Source organism: Patiria miniata, unplaced genomic scaffold (assembly GCF_015706575.1).
Source record: "Patiria miniata isolate m_02_andy unplaced genomic scaffold, ASM1570657v1 HiC_scaffold_29, whole genome shotgun sequence".
In the NCBI taxonomy this organism is placed as follows: domain Eukaryota; kingdom Metazoa; phylum Echinodermata; class Asteroidea; order Valvatida; family Asterinidae; genus Patiria; species Patiria miniata.
This window is the reverse complement of record NW_024037068.1, coordinates 5,061,018-5,078,506: the sequence shown is the minus strand read 5'-3', so window position 1 is coordinate 5,078,506 and position 17,489 is coordinate 5,061,018. Positions and strand designations below refer to the sequence as shown.

The window sequence follows — 17,489 nt, the reverse complement described above, 5'->3', positions numbered from 1 at the left end:
ATCCAATTTTTGTTCTATGATTACCTAATAGGCATCTTAACCCGTTTTCCAGAGAGGGAAAAACATTGTGTTGACGTGGGCAAGTCCGCACAACGTCGCTGCTACCTGGTTTATGTGGACCTCTTTTGTTCGGAAGTCCACACAGTGAATGTAATGCTTGTACTCCCGTTTCCGCAAACACACACTTCCACACGCAAGACAACAATTAAATTGCATCCAAATCAAACAATAAACAGGACATAAACGAACAAACGGACTAGACGTGGAGGTACTGCAATGACGAGACCAACCATCAAACACAAAACGAAACAATTATACACACTCACAATCACATCATCATTGAGGGGACTCACCATGACCAGAGTAAAACAGACATCAATATCCAGCAGACTACCAGGGGCCAATTTCACAGCGCTGCTCAGCACAAAAATTTCCTTAGCACAACAAAGTCTGGCTTATAAAAGCAGGTTGCCAGCCCAAACTCCATGTGATGTATATTGCTTGTGATAGGTATTCAGCTGTTGTCTGCTAAGCATGATATTCACATGGAGTTTTGGCTGGTTTTCTGCTCTTATATAAGCAAGACTGTTTTGTGGTCTGCAAATTGTTGTGCTTAGCAGCGCCGTGAAATTGGACCCTGGACCAATCAAACAACACAGTTGGACAAAACTAACCCAACTACCATTATCAAACAAATGTGTAGCGGGAGATGAGATCAATCTAGTCATGATCAGAAAAGAGAGCAGTACATTTCAACAACCACATCAGAATAAGGGAAGGTAGGAACATTAGCCGGTAATTCAGACCAAAGCCGGGGAAATTGATGATTTGCAGAAACAGCAATAAATTGTTCGCTTTGGTAACTGTTTATTGGAATCTGAAAGACACCGTTATTTCCTGCCATCAACTCCGCAAACCGTGTCTGGTCGTAACATTAGCTCTCCCCCGTTCAAGGACCCAGAGGTATAAACTGTCACCGATTCCATTCATGGTCACAATGTTGAATACAAATTCTTATTGTGTATTTGTATATTGTAGTGCAATTTTGTAATTTGTATCACTTTGATCGAATCCGGCCTTTTCATTTTTATTTTGTCATTAATGTTTTACTATTGTATAAATTTATTTTAAATTTGTAAATCAGACATTGTTAGTCTTGTACTTGCTGTTTAATCTGTATGTGTAATAAACCGTAATAAATGAAGGAATGCAAGGCCCGTGTTCTGGCATACAGATGTTTACATTTATAAGATCAGCATATCTCCCATTAACTACCAAATTTGTGACAACATCATAATTAACAAGATTAAATGATCCCCTGATTACCAACGAAGAGAGGAAAAGTTTGCCACGAATAAATTACCCTTTTAGTGTACGACATGTCCCCATATTTTGTTGCCCGAGAAAACGAGTCCCTTGTTTTTTAGCTCGATGTTATGCATCAATATGCTTGGACTAAATGTAACCAAGCAGACATTTCATACTCCAAAAATGACGTGGCTAGTTGTTGGTAGGTGGCAAATACGGGGAGACATTGTGGCACAACAGAACACGGGAGACAAAGCATATACATGTAATGTATACGAAGTCAGAGACGCCATATCAGAAATACGCGGGGTATGGCATTCGAGTGCAATGCTCAAATAGTTCAAAGTTGAAAAAAAATCATGTGTAAAGCTTCGAGTAAATGAGTCTAAAACAACTCCGAAACTCACAGATATTGAAGCCACATACAGTCTCCCCTTGTTGGTTTATAATGGCAGCAGGATGGACGACAAAAACGAAAAATCACATGGATATAAACATAAAATAAAATCGACGAGAATAAAAGCACTGATGAAACGATGAAGGACGCCCTCACATCGATCTTCATTGTATCGTCGTCTCCTTGTGTTCTTTGGAATGAATTAACATACTCTCAGGTGTCAGTTATTTGTTTAATGTAGATAGTATTTTTTCTCCGGTCATCCACTTGGCCTACGAAAATTAATAGAGGGGGGGGGGTGGCTTGTACCATACTTTCAATGGGGGCGCTCTGCGCTGTTCAAATTTGACGATTAATAACACTATATTATAAAATAGTTCACAAAAGCCCCCTAACGAAGCTGGCTCTGTCCGTATTTTGTGCACAGGCGGACATTACACCAGTATATTTTTGGGGGTGTCAGAGCGGGGGTAGGTCTCATTGTTTTTAAGGAATTTCTATGAAAAAATGTCAGAGCTGGGAGGGGGGTGATGATCCCTCCGCACCCCACCGAATCCCCGCCTGGTGGACCATCGCCATAATTATTGTGGACCCTATTGTCCTCTTTTGTTCATAGTCTAAAATTAAATCAACATACTGTACCCTGGCTTCTACGGGGACTATCCCCCCCCCCATCAAAAAAAATAATTTCCGTGCCGTCTTGGTCACAAACAATTTGGTTCTGAATCCGTCCTTTGGGTGCACTAACTATTTTTATATTCTATAATGTATGTTATGTATAGATGTAACATGTACATTTCAAATGTTGCAAACAAAATTATTGGCCAAGTCTCATATGCAACCAGTACAAAACAAATCATGTAAATTTCTTAAATGATTCTGCGGAGCCAAAAAAATATTAGCCGTTTCCACAAGCATTCGGTGTCGTATTTTCAATGTGCAATCGACAAACGGACCCGATTAAAAGGTATACATTAATATATCAGGTCTTGGTTTTTTTACGAATGTAGTTTTGTTCATGTTCAGAGGCACCGGCATTTGCATACATCAAAGTTTCATGTAAAAATGTTCATGCTTAATTTGTTGGACTAAGCATTGCAAACCTGTCCTTTCCGTTTATTATGAGTTTATTATGATGTTTTATGCCGCGTGCCAATTACTTGGTTACGGATGGCAATAACCATCTTTTAGCCTATTAAAGATAATGTGACGGGCAGAATAGGAGGGCGCTGTTTGATTTGGCTGAACTCTTTCGTATTTACCCAAACTAAACAGTCCCCTCATATAAGCCTTTTCGGAGTTCCACTGCGCGCATTCGTAACGTGTGACAACGCACATTATTTGTCTCAAATGCCCTTTGACAGTACCCACAATGCACAAACAGCCTTTTTGTAAAGTCAGTGGCGCGATGATGTCAAAGGTCATTTAAGACAAACAATGCGCGTTGTCACAGGTTACGAATGCGCAGTTGGAACCCCGAAAAGGCTTATTGTGTCCGTCCAAACTTCGCGTTAATCCATGCATAAAATCACTTGTGTTTGGATAAATTATTGCAACAAATTACAAATTGCAAGTGCGTCCGTTCATCCAATAAAGTAGGCATGTTGTTAGAACTTAGTGTAAATTGTATCTTGTATTGTGTCCCTAACTGTAGTTATTTTTTTAACCAAGGTTTTAGTTTAGTTACCAAACGGAAGTGGATTTTTTTCGTTCGATGTCTTAATTAAAATGTGACTATAAACTGTTACATTTGTAGGAAAATAGCAATTAGACAAATTTATATATTTTTGGAAGGTGAACTCACAATTAGCATTAAGAACCATTTTATTAATGAGCTGCTATGAAAAGTGAATGAGGTGATTTTACTTCCCCGGCTAAATAATTGGAAAGAAAATAACAGTTTTGGTTTGTAACGACTAATAAACGTGGTCAACTCCTTTTGACACATTTGTATTCAAACAAACGCCATCAACAGCACCCTCGTATATTGTGGCCACAATAGTAGTTTTCGCCCATATACAGGATCGGTTGCAGGCAGGAATACACTTAAATTGTCGAATAATTCTCGTCGGGCGTCGCTTTTACGTCAACTAAAATCCGTGGTTAAGGTAAATAATTTAACACAGTGGCCAACACACGATCAAACTATATGTCTATCTTTGCTAAGATTAAGACAATATTAAGATTAAGAGGGCGCTGTTGAATGCCAAGAATAATTTGAAGAACTTGCAATATAGAAGACTAGCCGTTGCATGCGCCTATAATGTTTTATCCAAAGTGCACAGAAACCCATACTTTGTTTATTTGTGATGCGATCAAGCTAAATGAGTCGTTTGTTGGGAATTTTTAATTGAAGATACAGGCAATGTCACTACCAAGAAGAGCGGAAAGTAGATTTGGTTCTTTTGTTTATTTATTTACAGATCTTAGGAATACATGAGACTTGACTGGCAGGCCTATTCTATACAAAAACAAGTACATGTATAGGCGACTGATTAACGTCATAATATTAAAAGCGGCATTAACATTTTTAACTAGTCAAACACTCGGTGGTACCTTTTATACTGTGTATTGGAGTTCTACCATTGTACATAAAATAATATTATTATACGGATCACTTTTGCGACTCGAAATAACTGGTATAACAGCATTGATATTTTTTTTAGGAAAGAACTATGCGACAGCAACATGTACATTGTATCTCTTTGCCCTGACAATGCACTCTGGATGGCATTTGGAACTAAAAAGAGTTCCATAAACTGCTTTCCGGAAATAAACATCCTGTTACACTTTCAATTCTGGCATATTGGTCAAAGCTTTGGTTTCCATAACTTATGTAGCACTGGATAGGTAATACGTGTTCTGAGCACTTCATTTCTGACCATATTAACGTGACTATGCATGACATGGTCGAAATAATATACGTGATAACTACAGTGACATCTATTGTTTATGTTTCAGAAGCCATCGACGTTAGTTTCGTTCATGACTTCCTTGAAATGAAAATAGCTCTTTGGTGACCTCACTTAATACTTCGGATTTTCGTTTGTACTTGGCTGTGACGCGTTGAGTTAGCTCCGCTGATTTGGGACTAACGAACATAACCGTCGCTCTTCATGAAATGAATCCGTTATACGGGATTATTTACATCTGCGTGTTTGGTACCGCATGTCACCTTTCTTGTGGTAAGTCAAATTATGCCCACACCAATTGAATTTGTTTTTATTCTGATTGTTACTCCTTTAGTGCAAGTTATCCCAACAAAAATGCCACAAAGTGCTCAAAAGGATCATCAATTTTGTAAATTCTGATGAGCGTTCACATATAATGGAATTTTTTCTTCAGATTTTCGGGATTGTTTGTGTTTTCACAGAGAAAATTTTGACAGCGGTGGAGGGAGAAGATGTGGGGCTGGAATGCGAAGCAATTGAGTTGGCTGTGACTCCATCGTACAATGGTACAGCTGTCCAATTCGAATGGTTTGCAAATGGATTAGCAATCGCCACATTTATAAAGACCGTTGCAAACTATCCGGTTGTACTTAACAAGACAAATGGGGATTTGACGATCCAGCATGTTTCTGGGTCCTTGAATGGCACAAGGTTTCACTGTGAAGTGTTACGAGGAGGAGGAACTACTCAATCTGAAATTGAACTCATCGTGTTTAATGGTAAGTACACGTGTTTCTGATATTTGTTTTCGTGGAGATGAAAAACATTAATGAATCATATTTGTTTGTTACATATCAGTGTTGGAGGTCTCGACCAAAGTCTTGGTCTCGAGACCAGTCTAAAGCCTATTTTTTCCAGGTCTCGACGATATTGAGGTCTCGGAATGTTGTGGTCTCGGTCTCGACTCCAAATGTCTCGGTCTCGGACAAGGGTCTCGGATCAAGACCTTGACGAGACCCGTTAAATATTCCAGAGTGTTTGAAGGCAATCATTCGATTAACCGCTTATTGAGTAGACACAACCAGGGCAAATCATAACGCATAGTGCATGTCAAAAGAATTTCCGCAGGGAGAGCACGCTTATCGCTAGCATATCGCCGCTCAGTTAGTAGCATGGACAGTTTGTCATGTCATTGATCTCGAGCTGAGTTCTGAGAGCTTTCAGTTTTGGACATACAATCGTGTCAGATACCCGACATTGTATAAACTTTCTCTGAGAACACTAAAAGTCCCTGCCTCCAGTGCTCCTGCGGAACGCATCTTCAGCATAGGTGGAATCGTAATGAGACCACACAGGGCTAGATTGTTAGCCGATAACTTAACACAGTTGATGTTCTTGAAGTGCAATGAGGACATTATGCAGAATTGCTATAGCCTTCAATACTACTATCAACTTGCTGAGATAAACCTGTTTTTGGCTAATTCAATCGGGCATGTTCCATTTGTTGAACTTCAGTTCTGTCGCACTCTAAAAATGTTCAAAGAGCCACAAACAGCACATACCTGCATGAATTAGTCAAACCATTAGAACATCAAACCATTAATAAAAAAATTGCCAAAATGTACCCGGCTATTTTTTAAAGGCATGGTACAGCATTAGTTTTTTTTACGTTTTGAAGAGTTTCGGCATTAAATTTGCATTGATATGTGCACACGTTTGTTCACAACTTGCTAGTTATTGTGTGTGTTTTTTTTTTAAATGAGGTCTTGGCCTCGGTCTCGGACTATGAGGTCTCAGTCTCGGTCTCGGATGGGGAAGTCTCGGTCTTGGTCTCGGTCTTGGACTTTGAGGTCTTGACTCCAACACTGTTACATATTACACGTTACAAGATTGAACTATTTCTGGGAGCCTGAATGCTACAAATATAACGGATGATCAGTACAACAATCTGAACCGGTATCTCCCTACCAGGGTTAGAGCTACAGTCCATCATTTGCAGCTATCAAAACAGTGGGAGTAAACTCCCTGTGAAATTATTCATTCGGGCAAGCTGTCATTTTGAAGAAATCAATATACGAGGGTCACTCAACGATGCGTCTGAAGATGCATTCTTGGAAATATCCGTTGGTAGGCCGAGCTCGTTTTTAATTCGTCGAAGCGCGCGCAAGCTATGGTCTATCATGCTTGCGTGAACAGATTCGCTAATTAATTAGGCAAGACCCCACCTCTTGACCTCCTAGATTCTGACCAATCAGTGGGTTCCTTCTATGTCGCTTCGTCGGTCATTCATTCCTTGCGCTTCAAAAACAATGGATAAAAAATATGTGTCACGCGCTCTGTATCATGTTATTCAATATCGCGCCCGGCTGTTGTTGTATAACAAAACACTGCATTCGCATTGACCAATCAAACCCATTATTCCTGATTAAGGAATGAAACGACGTCACAATTTAGTAAAGTCGACTCAAATTGACTCGCGCGGCTTGCATAAATCTGCATGTCTAGACATATCAGACGTTATAAAGGACTTGGCTTCGTGGATAATGGGTGATACTCAGACAAGCTACAAACGGGCATGAAGCCAAAATGACAAATGATGGACTACACCTTTAACATTATTCTTACGTTGATTAAAAAATACAATGGAAAAGTGCAGAAGAATGGTAAGAGTCATTATAATGAGCACATGAATATTATTTTAACTGTTTGACTTTAAAGGGTGTGTATATATCTGTAAAAAAATGTGCAAACGCCGTGATAGGATATCCCACACCGGGTATAGGCGCGTTACGTAATTATGCAGTTTCGGGAAAGGTGGACGGGGCCATCCCTCTTCATTTTTTTTTATATTTTTAATAAACCGAAAGATGAGTGAGGACAACTTTTTTTAAACGGGTACTAGTGATGCCCAGTCCCTCCGTCAATGTTTAAAGTATGAATAGAATGAGATATCAGAACAGTGGGAAAGAGCGCCCCTAGCGTTAAATGCCCTTCCCTTCTCGGCCCTTTCGACATTTCAACTGCCAGTTGTCCGGTTGGTCTCCCCAAAATAAGAAGAAGGCAGAATCTGCCCAAAGGCTTTTTGATTGCCGCCTCGGGTGTTTTTATCGTAACATTTAATTCAAAAAATCAAGTCTCACTCTCCTCATTACTATATTAATTGATGTTCCTTTGTGCAGAAACAGGATTTACTGAGACGACTTCCGTGTTGAACGGGATACAAAGAGGGGCTATCACTTTGGAATGTTTCGTCAAAAGAGTTCCATCCGGCTTTCCAAATATTAAGTTTAATTGGTTGCTTGGCAACACATTCTTGCACAATGCGTGCACAAATGAGGACGGTGCCAAGGTGGGAAAGTATGACTATCACCATGATAACCATGGCTGCAACTTGACGATTTACGACCTCGAGTTAACCGACGAGGGGCGCTACATATGCGAAGCTCAATATTCGGCAACGACGGTGTGGAAAAATACATCCTTGACAGTTGATGGTAAGTTGAAAGTGGATATACCCGTTTCAATAGACCTGAGACCGAATGACGTCACGCGTTGTTTACATGTGCGCTTTCCGATAAGAGTCAGGATAAGAAAGCGTACATGTAAACATCAGTAGGTCTTAAATTACCGAGGTGTGTTTTGCTATTGATATTTTTGTGCTAAAAATCTATGCAGACGGGTCCAGCAACCACAATAAATGATATTAGGTGGCACCATGTGCGCTCGAAGGTGGTATGTGCGCGCGCACGCAGTGCTGTTTTATCCAATAACGTGTTTAGGGCTGCATCCGAATCAGTTGTCTAGAGCTATGTCTAGGTCTGCGCCCATTGAAAATACGCGGGGACGCGCTGACAATAGACGTAGCCGTAGCTCAGGAAGCCCGTTTCGGACACGGCCTAAAGTTCACACCTAAAGGAACTTGCATGAAGCGCGCACTATTGATTTGGGGGATGTTGCAGAATGTGGTATTTCTACTTAAGTTCTTTCATAGGATTGTCTGTCTTGTCCTGATGCCAAAATAATGTAATGCTTCTCCGCAGTCCCACCTAGAGATGTGTACATCATCAACGCCACTACCGGCGTAATTTGTAGAGGATACGTGAACGTCGGACCAGGCACCGACCAGAGCTTCACCTGCCTGGCCATAGACACCAAACCCCCGGCAGAAATCACCTGGACATTGGCAGGGAAGAACACAAGCGGAGAGACGAGGGTAGTTGGGACGAGATTGTACAACACAAGCAGCACGTTCACCGTGCCGTCGTTTCAGCCTGGTCAACGGGGGAATCTAACATGCACGGCAACTGGGGCAGGAGGGAAGGTGGTCACGAATATTCTGTTGCTCGGCCAACATCAAGAAACAGGTACAGTTTTAGTTTTTGTGTCATTTCTTCTTTTTTCCCTGGTTTGTTGGATACCATAAAATACTATACATAAGTAAATGTATATTGATGTGTTTTGCAAACATTCGAAAACGCAACTGCCTACTTGTTATCGAATAGCTTTTAATAAAGCGTCAAGCATCCTGTGAAATCGTAGTTGTCTGGTACTTTGTTGTTATGTTAAAATATACTAACAATAATGGTTTGGGCAGAGGCATCGCTGTGTAAAACGACCTTGTTAAATAATTGGTTTACGTGTGTTAATAGACGCAAAAAGCAACTATAATTGGCTTCGTGCATATTAGGCACAGTAGGCTTAGCGGGCGTACGTATTATGCCCTTTTCATCTCGGTGTTGTAAACCCGATTTTCTGTATTTTGAAATAATGCGTCCAGCACTACCATTTCGCTCCGCAACACTGAACAAAAGCTGTACAGATTTTTCTAGGATTGCAAAAGCTATTAGGAAAGGTTGGAGTAAAACAAAAAAAATAGGTTTTAGTTTGAATTGAAATTGTGACTGTATTGTCACCTGCGACATTAAAATTAGTTATCAGAAATTAGTTTTCTCAGTAATTTAGAGTACTTGATTTTCTTTGACATTTTAACGTGACGTATTAAAGATGGAGGGTTGGAGTTTGAGACTACAGGGCCAACCCAAAACGACAACAACGGAGATTCCGGATCAACATTTAACACACAGAGTGAGTTTATTTTTCAACTTGATTTGCGGCTCACGACTTTACATTCATTAATGCCGGCCAATTTTATCAACTGAGGATTATAATCGCGGTAAATTGAGTATATTTCACAAACATTTAGAACTCTGCTTGACCAATTAAAATAGCCCTTTAGGCAGAAGGTTCTTGCTTAACTTGCGAGGTGTAGTAAAGGTAGATGTTTCACGAAAATGTTGGAGTATTTGTTTGTGTTTTGTTTAGCTCTTATCTTCAATGTTGGTTCGATCTATCTATGACAGGTAAAGTATATAGTTCCGTGCTGCTGAAAATAATGAAGTTGATGTGAATAGACAAACTGCCAACACCAATACCATTGGAATTGGGGCCGTATCATGAGTCCGAAGCCTCATGATAGGTCCGACGCCTCGTAAGTCCGAACTTTCGGACTTAGGAGGCGTCGGACTAATGAGGCATAACATTTATTTAATAAGTCCGATGTCGGAAAACGAGGCGTTTAATTTGTCGGATCTACGAGGTGTCGGAGCTGTGAGGCGTCGGACTTATGGGCCTTTAATTGGTTAGGGGATGCGATTTTTGTCGGACTTATATAAGGCATTCAACTGATGTGGCGTCGGAGTTATGAGCTGACCCCACTTGGATTAAGAGTCAATGATAGAATTTCGTTTAATGAACCAGCGATGTTTATGTTAAGATGTTTATGGTCATGTTTGCTTTGTAAACATTTAATTTTTAGGAACCGTAAGCACCACATGTGCAATTTTATCTGTACGTTCGCTTTCACTTGCATTCATTTCGTGCCATGTAAAGGTCGACACATTTCAGGAAGTGTTTCCGGATATCTGAATAAGAGATATCAACTTATGATACAAAACAGTTTCTTTTTCAGTAAGTTTCGAGAGAATAAGGCAAGCTAAGAAATATGAATATTTATAGGATGACTTCGTTTAATTTTTCCTCTTTGAATCCCAATTATTAAAACAAACACAATACTCAAATTTACCAATATCAAGTTGATATTGTGTATCAGGACAGTATCAGGGCAGTAATAACCATGTTGTGTAATGACCAGATTTGTGTGGCCTTTAAAGAAGACGAATGTCCGACGAATAAAACTAAATGTACAAACATTTCCAATAAGTGTGGTTAATAAACGACCAAGAAAAGTGGCGATAGTAATATGATTTCATAGACCTTGATCTCCTCGATTGTTCAATTGTCCTTTGTAGTTAATATACAGCGACAGAGTGATTTGAAATCTATCCAGATTTGTTTAACTTTTCATTTCATATGCAGACCCCTCGATGCAGAGTCAGATGTCTTTGATCTTCATTGCAGTTGGTATAGCAGCTGCACTTCTGCTTGTTCTTGTAACGGCGATTGTCTGCTGGAAACGCCAAAAGGGTAAGTGTTTTTGGCAAACGCTGATACTGTAAGCCCTGCTTTTGATATTGGCTGTCTTAATACCGAGCTGTCGTACGACCCTACTGCTGTCGTACTCGTACTGTTATCGTTATTTGGACTTCCTGCTAGACAGTAGTTGCTGCTGTTGTTCCTGCTATACTGCTGCGCTGCCATTCTGCTACTCTGAGGAACTGCTGCTGAGGAAATACTGAAGCTGTTCTGATCACTGTATTGCTGCTAGCAATAATTTGTTGATATTCATTACCTTTGGACTTATGTATACTTTGTGTCATCAATTTCATACAACTGACCCATGTAGGAACCTCAAGTTTTGTTTTATATCATACGAATTAACGGTGGACATTTAGACTGTTCCACTTTGCGTCATCAATCTGATACAATTGACCTATGTATGAACCTCAAGTTTTCTTTTACCGTATACGAAATAACAGTGGACATTTAAACTTTTCTGCCGTAAGTGTATTGCAGTTAGTGTGTTGTGCTTGTTAGTTCAGCCCATGAAGCAATCTTGAAATCTTTTTCTTGATGTTTGCCAGTAATAAGTGAAAAATGTAATTGTTGAGATCAAAACTAAGGGATACAGATAATCAGAACAATATTGTTGGCTGTCCAGAATGCACTATTATCGTAATGCGTTTCGAACGTAAAGGTCATTTGAATTCGTTACACCAGGAAACAGATTTATCCTATATTGGCTATGTTGGCACCTATTAAAAGAAACCGGTTGGGGAGGTGATTTCATTTTCTATGAGTTTCAATTTGTGTGTAAAATCGGAAAATCGAAAGTGTTCACACTGCACTTTTGCAGTGATTCGAGGTAAACGAATAAAGGTAATAATAACAGAAACCAATTAAAACGTTTGTTTTGGTTTAATTTTGTTTTTAATTTTATCTACAGATCACGTTCCCTCTGATGGAAACCAGTAAGTAAAATGTATTTTAAATATTGACATTCAAAGGAGTTTTGCTTTGACTATGTTTTATTAGAATCATAATTTTTGCACTCACACGATAGGTCTTCCAGGATAATAAAACTCATTTCAATGATCGTCATTAACTGAAGGTATTTTCCAAACCTGTCTGCATGTTCTTATGGCAAACTGTATGAACATTATCACAGCATGCTTTGAAACAGTGCCTGCTGGGATAAAATCACAAATGAACTCTTACATATGTTTCAGACGATTCCTTTGAAGTAAGCCAATAAATTACTGTCGCTATGGCTTCTACAGCAATTGATTTGTCATGACTTGACTAATAGTGTTGCACAATATGGTGCCATAAAGCCGAATACTACTTGAAAAGAATATACATGCACCTTAAACAAAGCGTCCTCACTGATGATAGGTCTTTCTGAAGTTATATGTATAGAAAACAAATCTCCATAAACTCGGCATGTACTTTTTTTCCTGTAAAACCGGCATGATTAAACGATGAAGAAATGTAATAATAAGCATCCCAAAACATGACTCCGAAGCTTAATTTCATATAACGATACTTTGCTAACAAATATTACAGGCCTGTTGTTCACTACACACGGACTGGAACCGACAGGCCAACGGCGTCTGTGAGTCCTGTCTTGAACACAGTCGTGGGACCATCAGGTAAACTAAGCTTAATGCCTAAGTGACTGCCGTGCGTGGGATCTTCGTATTCAAAACTGAAACGGAAATAAGAAATGTTAAAGGGACAGGGCCGCTGGAATGTTACCTTTCGCACATCGATCAATGATAACGATCATGTCCGATAACTAAAGAATGACAATTTGCTCTTTGCTTGACGTTGCGTTTCATTGTGACAGGATGCAATTTTTCATTGAATCAAAGTCTGAAATAAGTTCCAACATAAACCCAAGCTGATTCAAATGAATGGGTCTCATGAGACCTCCTTATGCAGTATATCATTTCCGACGATTATCAAAAGTCTATTATTAATTCTACCTTTTAAGCAATGTTGCAATTTTAATGGATGGCTATTTCATGGTTTTGGAAAATTTATAACAAGATGCGGAAAATATCTACGAAGAAAATCCTTTCATTCCGAGTAGCCATTCGCCTTCTGCTGCAACACCGCCCTCTAGCAGTGGCATCCAAGCAACAAGGAACTTCCGCGGTTACAATCTCGGTAATTGATTCAAAGAGTTATTCGATATAAAGTGATTAGTTAACTCCACATTTCGGCTAGTGTACACACCGAAATAATGAGTTAAAAGCTGTTTCACATGGGTGTCGCGAGGGAGGGGGGGGGGCAAGGGGGCGCTTCCACACCCCTGGAAAAGCACCCCAAAAAAAGAAAGATAAAAAGAGGAAAAAAGAAAAGAAAAAGAGGTGCGAAGTCATAGTGGTGTAAATTAATGAGTTGGGGGGGGGGAATGTCCCTGCTCCCCTCTTAAACTGATACATCGAGGATTTGTTGAGAAATACAAGAATTTTTGGGGGATAATATGTTTTGCCCCCCTCTAGAAAAAAATCCTGGCGACGCCCATGCTGTTTCATGTCCAATCCACCTCTGCTTTAGTAATTTACGACCTACACTGTCTTCAAGTGGTGCAACCGGAAACATCATCAACCTGTGTATGTGTTTTGAAGGAAGATTTTTGACATTCCACACTTCTTCAACCTATTTCAAGACTTTGGATGCTTTTGGTTTCAAAACTGATGTTCCAGTTTTCCTTTGGCCTGGCTTTTTTTTTCAGGCAACAGGGCAGTGGAGACTGTTGTCCTCCCTGATCCCCCGGTGGCGCAAAGCGATATGCCGACTACCGGAAACCAACAACCAGCCGCCACCATTTCTAAGGAAGTATGTTAATTAAACTAATGCAATCTTTCAAGTTATCAAAACAAATATGCATCTGGGTTACATTTCCGTCAAATAATCAATTGAAAATAGTAATATCTACCTTTTTGTCTTGGCAGGTCCTCATTTATGCAGACGTCCATCACACAAAGACACGCCCATTGAACGCCCCGCCCATCCGCACAGAGCCTCCCACCCAGTACGCAGACATCGACAACTTTCTGTTATCAACTCCTGTCGAGACCCCGCCTCTTTTCAGAGATGACGCCCCCAGCTCGGGCGTGGAGGGGCAGAGTGTGGATGGTTTGGAGGAAGAGGGCAAAGAAGAGAGAGCTCCGCCCCGCCCCCTTCGGGGTAACCCGATCCCTTATCTGGTACGGGATTGGCAGGTGTAGGCCCAACTGTGTTTGAAATTATATTGAAATGCACGCTAATTGCCGATATGTTCAGTTTGAGGATCACTGGGCGAGCAGCTCAATAAGACCCGTACCAATGAGAGGAATATTTTACCACAATATACACTCTTGCTGACAGAAATGATTTTTGGCAAAAAGGAGCTTTGTAATGTCACATGCAAATAACTTTATTAGTAACAAATATACTTATTTATCCGGTAAAAATGAAAATGAAAGTCACAGAAAACGAAAACACTTTGAGGGGACGTATGTATCACCTCTGAAACTTTTTCCAGCCGTAAATTTCCACGCTTGAAATAAAAAAAAATAAAAAAACAAAAAGACGGCCCTGTTCTGTAGTAAGGTACAAGTGGATGACATGCATGGTGAAAACGCTTTAGCTAAAAAAAAGCAAAATAATGTTTGCTTTTGATGATCAAGATCTTAACATTGACCGCTGGCTTGTTTGGTCGTTGAATATTATTTACCTCAGGTACTTAAAAAAAGCGTTCGGGTAAAACAAATCGGCTGTTGGATTAGGTGAATTCGTAATCGAATAAAAAAAAAATCGGTAGAAAACAATCACCGGAAATTTGTGGTCCTGCGATGAATTTAAATTTTAGTGGGCCTGTTAGACAGTATCCGCTCAGTGGCGCAGCCACTGGGGGGCGTGGGGGGGGGGGGCGACAGCTGAGATTTTGAGTTTCTTAAAAAGATGTCATTGATCTACATGACGCCCCCCATGAAATGTTCCAGCCCCCCCCCCCCATCCCCCACCCCACCCCCCCCCCCCCCCCTTGACAAATTAAACGTATTGGTTGTTAAAGTTGAGGTTAAATTTGGTTTAAGTCTAACAACATAACTGGGAGTAAAGTCGAGGGGCTTTCATAATATATTATAAATTAAAATTAAAAACTGTTTCAATGTTGAAGATAAAAAAAACTAACCCTTATTTTCATTTTAATTCAATTATGTGTATTTTGATGTTACCACAGTAGTTCAGGATGATTTCTGTAAAACATAGAACTTCATAAACAGTCCATGAATTCAGTCTAATATAATACCATATTTAATAAGTCATAAAAGAATATAATGTTGTCGACTACATTGTAGATATAGACTTTATTAATGCGTGTAAAAAAAACAATGTTATAATTTGAGCTGAAGTTTAATGTAAAGCATAAACAAGTTAATGGAAGACTTTGTTGTTAATGTAACAAATTTTGTTTTATCATCACAAGAGGGCGACATTTAAATTAAAGTAATGTGATGCTGTACTTGCTTGGCTAGGTATTTTTTTACATGATGCCCTTTCAGGTGGGACTTAAACTGTAGCTGTTTTATTATCCTCTTTATCTAAATGTACTAAGAAGTTGCAAGAGTGTTTTTTAAGACACATTTTAAGGTATATTTTGAGGATTGTGTTGTATTTGGGACGGATATTCCTTCGGCTATGACAGGGCATGGGTGTGGGAGCTTCACTCCCCTTATTTGGGATTCCATTTATTATTACTACCGAAAAACATTGGTATGCTGAAAATCTAATTTTTTGCAGCTTTTACTCCTCAAGGTTGGGAGTTTGTACAGATTTTCCAGCGGTTGATAGTGGCCATCCTTCCCCCTTGGCATGTTACAACAACATGCAACCATAGAATATCGGTGTGTTGCACTTGTGTATAGATATTGTAACTCGCCATTGTAAGCGATAAGTGCAGCATTTAAAACCACACAACTATAAATTGTAAACGAAGATTCTGGACTATTCTTTTGTAGTTTTTATTAGGAAACATTAGAGGCGATGCTCCACATGGTTTGAATGAAAACCACCTGGTTGCAGACGCTCTGAAATATTTGTTTTAGTTACCTCAAAATATAACACAAATTGAAAGATTCGTTACAATATATTATATATATATATATATATACATTATATGTTTGCAAGAGAGTGCACGGCCGCTTTAGCCGGGGCAAAAGCCAGCGCCCTCAGTGTTTAACAATAGTTTGCCAACATAACGATGCGTGGAGCTTCAGCTTAAGAGGGCGTCGTTTGGTGACAAATTTGGGGTCAATTTTCGACCCACCCGCTATGTTTTTCAATGTTTTCAGGTACGAAGGGGTCAGATGCAAATGATTTTCCACATGTAAATGATCCTGCTGCTTCATAGATGAAAAGAAAATTGTCCTGTTAATATAGCCTTGGTCGTGGCTCTCGTCGTTATTCGTCCGTATACGCGGTAATCAATCGGCGGCCTACACTCATAGCCAAATCAGAGTCAGGCTTACTCTTCAAATGGAGTCCAGCAACTATGTCAAAAACGACTCCATTTTTGGAGACAAACGACTCCGTTAAAGAGTCCTTTTTTACTCCCTTTCAAGAGTCACAATGACTCTCATAAGCTTTTGAAAGAGTCACTGTTGCGAGTTTACTGTGACTCTCCTGTGGGGCTAGGGTGACATGGTGGTTTTTCGGTGGAGTTTAAAAGGCCAAATTATAGTCATGGGGTCTATTGCAAAACATTGTAGTAGCTTGTTCAATGAGGTAAATTTACATGCAAGGCAAGAGTGCTGTCCAACCAAAACGATGACATTTCGACGTTTGTAAAATCAGGGTGATTATACACACGTCAAAAAGTCGTCCCGTCATATAGTTTCATTCGAGTGTGTCAAGCGGCTCGTCGTCGTGAGTTTAGTTTAAAAACTCGGTAATAAACCTTTGCTCAACGCCTGTTGTGAAAATAAAGGCACCTGTGCCGAATACGAATGTTGTGGCTCATTATTTGTAATGATTACTGTGAATTCCGACTTCACTTAAAAAAAAAAAATCAAAGCTTGACTCCACCGACCGAGCACAGCAAGCAACGAGAGTGCCAAGATGGCGACAAACATAGCTACGTAAGCCGGAGACCGGCCGTATCGATCTAAATGTAGGAGAGTTAGTGACTAGACTACGGCAGCAACGCGCTTTACGCGCCATCAACAACAACAACCAACTTCGCGCAGCCGGCCACCAATGACTCTTGGAGAGGAGTCAAATTGACTCTGTGTTAAAGTCCATTTTACTCTTTAGGGACCATTTAACCTGTCTGACGAGTCATTTGACACCAACGACTCTGGGAGGGGAGAAATGTTCCTTCCTCACGTTAGTTATTTAAAAGCTAGAATGAGAAGAAGTGAAAAACGCTCACTGGGGTTCGAGCT

At 39.9% G+C, this 17,489-nt stretch overlaps 1 protein-coding gene across 1 annotated transcript; it reads left to right on the top strand.

The window, feature by feature from the left end:
- Positions 1–1,491: 1,491 nt before the first annotated feature.
- LOC119735885 lies at positions 1,492–14,291 on the top strand. Its single transcript, XM_038209830.1, has 9 exons — positions 1,492–1,510; positions 5,079–5,162; positions 7,776–8,090; positions 8,637–8,960; positions 10,972–11,079; positions 11,999–12,023; positions 12,619–12,704; positions 13,796–13,899; positions 14,016–14,291. Exons 1-9 carry the CDS (start codon positions 1,492–1,494, stop codon positions 14,289–14,291), a joined length of 1,341 nt encoding a protein of 446 aa, XP_038065758.1.
- The last annotated feature ends 3,198 nt before the right edge of the window (positions 14,292–17,489 follow it).

Excerpts from the sequence above, each read along its gene's own strand:
- LOC119735885 (XM_038209830.1), top strand. Across the intron at positions 8,961-10,971 it reads CGGCCAACATCAAGAAACAG|ACCCCTCGATGCAGAGTCAG; the intron begins GTACAGTTTTAG and ends TTTCATATGCAG. Across the intron at positions 12,024-12,618 it reads GTTCCCTCTGATGGAAACCA|GCCTGTTGTTCACTACACAC; the intron begins GTAAGTAAAATG and ends CAAATATTACAG.